This window comes from Astyanax mexicanus, chromosome 2 (genome assembly GCF_023375975.1).
Source record: "Astyanax mexicanus isolate ESR-SI-001 chromosome 2, AstMex3_surface, whole genome shotgun sequence".
NCBI classification, from domain to species: Eukaryota; Metazoa; Chordata; class Actinopteri; order Characiformes; family Acestrorhamphidae; genus Astyanax; species Astyanax mexicanus.
Window position 1 is genome coordinate 1,176,312 of NC_064409.1, and position 6,635 is coordinate 1,182,946.

General features: G+C 35.6%; 1 protein-coding gene and 1 long non-coding RNA gene across 2 annotated transcripts; both read left to right on the forward strand.

Moving 5' to 3' along the window:
• Window positions 1–641: 641 nt before the first annotated feature.
• On the forward strand, window positions 642–4,075 carry dynlt1b (dynein light chain Tctex-type 1b). The gene is made up of 5 exons (XM_022671714.2): window positions 642–749; window positions 1,633–1,674; window positions 2,625–2,748; window positions 2,920–2,997; window positions 3,807–4,075. The coding sequence occupies exons 1-5, from the start codon at window positions 723–725 to the stop codon at window positions 3,875–3,877; spliced, it is 342 nt and encodes a 113-aa protein (XP_022527435.1). The 5' UTR covers window positions 642–722; the 3' UTR covers window positions 3,878–4,075.
• A 1,287-nt stretch (window positions 4,076–5,362) lies between these two features.
• LOC125799084 (uncharacterized) lies at window positions 5,363–6,417 on the forward strand. The gene is made up of 3 exons (XR_007437936.1): window positions 5,363–5,555; window positions 5,860–5,924; window positions 6,334–6,417. It is a non-coding gene; the product is annotated as an uncharacterized LOC125799084 (long non-coding RNA).
• The last annotated feature ends 218 nt before the right edge of the window (window positions 6,418–6,635 follow it).

Genomic DNA, 6,635 nt, shown 5'->3' on the forward strand with positions numbered 1-6,635 from the left:
GAGGAGCTTCAGGCAGGTAGGGGTGTGCCATATCGTATCTTATCATACGCAATAATATCTCCAACATTTTTGAATATAGTGAATGATATTATACCATGAAATATGGTTTCATATCACCCACCCCTAATTATCACATCAGGGTTCTACTTTTTTACTGTTTTTATCAAAAAATCACTGTTCTCATTTCCCATTATATATCTACTAGAGACAGATTATATCTGTCCAGTATCATTTATTTTACTTTAATCCTGCATATATGGAGATATATGGAGTGCATTATTATTATTAGTATCATGATATTCTGGATCATTGACTTCTGTTACAAATCTGATAAAATTCTTGTATTTTTTTTATATCTCAGTTATTAGGGGTGTTCCATATCATATCGTATTGTATGCAATAATAAAATTTAATTTTCATTTTGTTGCAGTAGTGTATTCTTAAAAATATTTTTTTATTCAGTTTTTTTATGTTTGTAATATCACCAAGAGTATCATTAAAATCGCAAAAATACCATAAAATATCGTGATATTATTTTATTATTCATCATAGGGCCACCCCTAATGGTTATCATAATAAAAATATTTATTCAAATATTCATCGTTTACGTCCATTGAGGGGCGGAGCTAAGACATTACTCAGCGGATGTGGGCGGGGCTAAACGCGCTGCGCGGTTACCGTGACAACAGCAAGTAACAGTCCATACAGAGCTCATCTGCACCATGGAGGATTACCAAACCGGAGAGGAGGTAAATATATCACTAATATCACCCTGTTACACACACTACACACACTCTTTACACACCTCACACACTCCTCACACCTTTCACACACTCCTCACACACCACACACACTCCTCACACACCACACACACTCCTCACACACTCTTCACACTCTCCTCACACACTGCTCGCACACCACACACACTTCTCACACACCTTACGCACTCCTCACACACCACACACACTCCTCACACACTACTTACACACTCCTCACACACATCTCACATTTGTTTGAGCTGCACTAATCCCGTTTGCCACTGTAGGAATCTGTTAGCATTAGCACAGAGCTAAAGCTAAAGTGGATTTGGTATGTGATTTTGAGGCACTATAAACTCCCATAATGCACCAGGATTAATAGTTAGTAAAATTAGTAAACAACATCACTAAACAACGCGAGCTAAATGTGTCCCACAATGCATTGCGAGCCTCACTACTAAGCAACAAACAGCCTAACTAACAAACGGAGTGGACAGCAAGCCACCAGGGTTGCCAGATTGTTACAGATTGCCAGATTGCACAAGTGCTGAGACAAACAGCTAATGTTCAATGTATCAACAATATTACAGGTTAAATAAAATACCTTAAATATTTTAAATATCACCAAGTTTTGTAAAGTTTTGACACATCTCCTCTCCTACATTGTGTTATCTTCCTTTTTATTGACTATATTGAAGACTATTAAAGAGCCACTAAACCCTTAAACATTTATTTATTTCATTAAAAGCTGAAATGTGTTCTTTTGAAGTAATAAAACATACCAATCCTGCTTAAAATTATTATAAACATTTCCTAACCTTTAAAAAATATGCTTTTATTGTGGTATGATATTATGATATTTTATGTTTTCCAGACTGCCTTTGTTGTGGATGAAGTGAGCACTATCGTCAAGGAGGTACAGCTTTTATTATGCAATCGGTTAGGCACTTATATCTGTTAAACAGACATCAGCCAGTTAAAATATTACCCGTTGATTTACTGAATGCATGTATGTTGGTGGTAATAATAAAGTTTGCAAAATATGGCAAGGGGCTACAAGGGGGAAAAAATAAAAATTGTGGGGAGGACGAGAAAGGGAAGTAAGGAGAAGGAAGAAAAAGAGTGAAGAGAAGAAAAAAAGAATATACGTAATTAAGTTTTGGGTCCTTTTATTTATTTTTTTTATCTGTTATTTTTGTGCTTTTATATTGGATATTGTTTTAGAATTTGTCCACTCATTGGATTTGTCCTTGTTCTCCACCTTCCTGATTTGTTATTGTTTCTTCCTCTTTTCTTACTCCCTCAATTAAAAAAAAGAAAAATATAACTACATTAAATATAAGTATTTTATAATGTGGTGGTAATCAGCACACACTGCCTTGAGATTATTTTACCTAAGTAGACTAAACTTTGGAAATTGACGTTTATTAAAATCCATTTTCAAAGCTCAGTTTATTTCTCTTACTACTTTTTCATGTGTTTCCCCAATATAATTTTCCAATATATAATTTCTTAACAATAGTAAAATTACTTCTTTCAGTTTGTTTAATTTAATTTATTTTCCTTAAAGGTCCTGGAAGTTTTACTTCAACATTTTGTACACTAGATTTTGTACAGTTTCTGGTTACTGACTCAAGCTGAAAAGCTTAAATGGCAAAAATAAAGAAGAAAAAATGTAAAAAAGTAAGAGAAGTTTCAGAATAATGACTCAGTAATTTTTCTCCTTTCTTCCTTTTTACACTTTAATCAGTAGATACCCAAGTTCTACAGTGATAGGGACAATCACCATCACCATCATCACCATCAGATTGTATTTTAAACCCTTTCTTTATTTCTTATCTCTATAACTTTCTCCTGAATGTTTAGGCGGTTGAAGGAGCTATAGGTGAAAACTCGTATCAGCAGAGCCGAGTGAAACAGTGGACGAATAACGTGGTGGAGCAGTGCCTCAGCCAGCTCAACAAACTCGGAAAACCTTTCAAATATATTGGTAAAAATATATTTATCAATAACAGAATGTCAACTCTCCTTTAGTGCAGATAAACAGTAAAACCAGTAAAAATAGTAAGAATTCAGAGATATTATTATATTGTCTGCATGTTTAACAGCTGACCTGTTTATATGTGTGTATATATATGTGTGTATGTGTTTCTCTGAGCAGTTACCTGTATTATAATGCAGAAGAATGGAGCTGGATTACAAACAGCCTGCTCGTGTTTCTGGGATAACACCACAGACGGTACGCCCGACACCACACTACTGGGATATTTTATTTATAAAATGTATTTTAAAAATTTACTGGTGCAAAAAAAGAGATTAATGTATTTATTTTATTCATTCTGCCTCAGACGGTCTCCTCCAACATCTTTTCTCGCTTTAGCACTATCCAGAAAGGATTAGTTTCTCAGGGGGTTCTGGGGTAATCTCTTTCATGGGTTTTTTTATTCTCTTTGATTTTATTCCCGTCCAGAACGATCATGTAGGTGTTTTATTTCTCAGACGTCCTCTGAGAAAATTACAGGCTGAATTATCTACTGTTTTTCTCTGAACTCCGTGCTCCTCCGGTAGTTTTAGTCCCGTCCGGACGCACATCTCTGAGTTTCGTCTCCTCGCCTTTAATAAAATAGATATTTGTCCACTGCCGCGCACCGTAATTACACTTAAACACTTTGGGCGCGCCACAGTTTCCACGGAGATCCACATAAAAAAAAAACACAACAGCGAGTGGAAATGGAGGAGCTACTGAACGCCGTGATGAGGTCATGTGACCAAGAAAAAAGCCTAAAAAATCACTGATCCTCCTGTTTTTTTAATTGCAGTCCGGATGCAGGAGTTTTATCACTAAAGAGTAGAAGTGTGAAATATTTTACAGAGAAAAGTGCTCATGTTTCAGCTGCCATTATTTCTAAAACACCAAAAAAAGCCATAAAAAAAAAAACATCAGCAGTGTTTTGAGGTTAAATTTTAAGCAGATGTGGTTGCACTGAACTGTGTTGGGCAGTAATGTATTTAATATATATGTATATATATTTCCTTTTTCTCTTGCAGGCAGCTGTACAGTGAGATGGGAGAATAAATCGATGTACTGCATCGTCAGTGTGTTTGGACTCGCCATTTAAATTAAGGACCTGGATTAAAGAGGATCAAATCCACCAATCATCAAACATCATTTGAACATTTATTGTTTTTTGGGGCAAAATTTGGTTGGTCAGTCGTGGCCTTTATTTAGCCATTGATTTTAGCTCCATATTTGGCTCAGAATGGACATTCTTTCTACCACTTTTAACCTTAATAAAAAGAATTACACTTGTGTAAAAAGCCCAGATTTAGACAAGACTCAGTCCTTATTATTCATGTTAATCTAAAGAGCTAAAGGCTAAAGCTGCTGTTTCCATGTGGGTCAGCCAGACGTCTTCCTGTAGCAGTTTTTTTGTCTCCAGTTTCTAAGAGTCTTTATTTGAAGGTGTAGAAACAGTACTCACCACTCTCTGACTTCTGTATCTGTAATTTCTCTAAAGAAAAGAAAGAACTTCTACTTTTAATAGTTTTAACAGAGTTCTCTGTGTTTCTGTTTCTTTTGTCTTTTTCTAGTTATTATGATGAAATGATGAAAGTGTGAATGTGAAGGATCTGTTTCAGCACTGCTTTACTGGAGACAAAGTAGACTAAACTTTGGAAATTGACTTTTTTTAAATATAATTATATAATTTTACAGTATATCATTTTTAAACAAAACTAAAATGACTTCTTTCAGTTTTTTTAAGTTCATTTATTTTCCTTAAAGGTCCTGGAAGATTACTGCAACATTTTGTACTCTAGATTTTGTACAGTTTCTGGTTACTGACTCAACATGAAGAATAAAGAAGAAAAAAATGTAAAAAGTAAAAGAAGATTAAAAAAAACGAATCTGTTAATTTTTTTAAACAGCATTTATATCTCCTTTCTTCCTTTTTACACTTTCATCACCAGATACCCAAGTTCTACAGTGATAGGGACAATCACAATCACCATCATCACCACCATCACAACAATCACCCACATTAATCACATCAGAGACTGCTGCTGGATTTTAGCTGTTTGTCCCTTTAACAGTACACGGTTTGGGTCAGTGAGCAGTAGTGTTGCACAACAACAAATGCAGTCACTAAATATATATATGGCATCTTTACAAATATATACAGGAGCAGAGCAGAGGCTGGAACATGTGGCAGAACATCAACAACAACAACAACAACAAAATCTCAACAGTTCCATCAACAGAATACAGTAACCAATACAGTAAAACGAGATTCCTTATAAAGAGGAAGAAAAAATAATAATAATGCACATTTCATGTACGCAGGTACGAGACAGACAAATATAATTTACATATACACTGATCAGCCATGATATTTAACACCTAATACCTGCTTTTATCTGTTTTTCTAGCTCAATTGAGCATATAGGAGTATAGTATAGTATATATTATTTCTATAATTACAGACTGTTGTTCTGTATCTGTTTTTCTGTATACTTTATTATTAATATCCTTCTCTTTTCACTCTGTTTTCTGTACTCATTAAGAAGAAAATGAAGCTACATATTAAACCCCGAAACCCCGATAATATAGTGCTCATCGTTATTTTTTTGGTCGATTGTGTCAGTGCCATTTTGTCAGTGATTCTTATAGTCTTCTATTTGGAGTTTTCTTCTGAAAAATCTCAGTTTGAAGGATCATGTAGATTTCCTGTTTTGCTTGTTTATACCTGTGCAGTTGAATATAAAATATTATGCAGTTGCATTGTTTGAACACCAGAGGTCGCAATCCCGCTAGTGCAGGCAAAAGAGCCAGTGGGCGTAAGCAAAGTGCATCATTTTTCATTTTAATTGTTTTTCATTGTTTATACACTTAAGAAATAATACTATATTTTCTTCTATATCTTGTCAAAATTAGTTCAAAATATCGTAAGAAAATTGAATAATGAAGCCAGAGGGCATCCTTACACACCTTAATAATAATACTAACAATAATAATAGCAGTATCTCTGTGGTGTTTTTCTATCCTGTGGGTTCTGAGTATTGATAAAGAATTTTATGCAGTTGCATTGTTTGAACAGCAGAGGTCGCAATCCCACTAGTGCAGGCAAAAGAGCCAGTGGGCGTAAGCAAAGAGCATTCTTTAGACCAGTGTTTCTCAACCTTTTTTCTATCACGTCACCCTTTAAATATATGCGAGATGTCAAGGCACCCCAGTTTTAGGGGGGAGGGGGGTTGGGGGTTGGGGGTGCTGGCGCAGTACTTCTTCAGGTGAGAAGGGGGGGGGGGGGGTGCTGTTGCAGTACTTCAGGTGAGAAAGGGGGGGAGGGTGGTGGGGGGGTGCTGGCGCAGTACTTCAGGTGAGAACGGGGGTGTTGCTGGCGGAATATGAAATAAAATAGCGCGTCACAATTAGCGCGATTAGTGCTGCCTGTGATTTGGGACACACCCCGACACGAGCTGACTCTGGAAAGGAAATATGCACGTGAGGCGCAATATTTTGACGGCACCCCCGATGAAGCCAGACGGCACCCTGGTTGAGAAACACTGCTTTAGACAGGGTGCATTTTTCTTTGTTTATACACCTAAGAAATAATACAATATGTTCTTCTATATCTTGTCTTTTCAAAATTAGTTCTAAATATCATGAGAAAAAACGAATAGGACAGCCAAAATTGTGAGCAGAGATACCCACTATCTTAAAAATAATAATAATAATAATAATAATAGCTGTATATCTGTGGTTTTCTGAGTATTGAGGAACAGAAAAAAAATAATAATGAAGTATACAGAGAAACAAATACAGAACTACAGTCTGTAATTATTATATTATACAGATTACAGAACTATAAAGTGCTACTG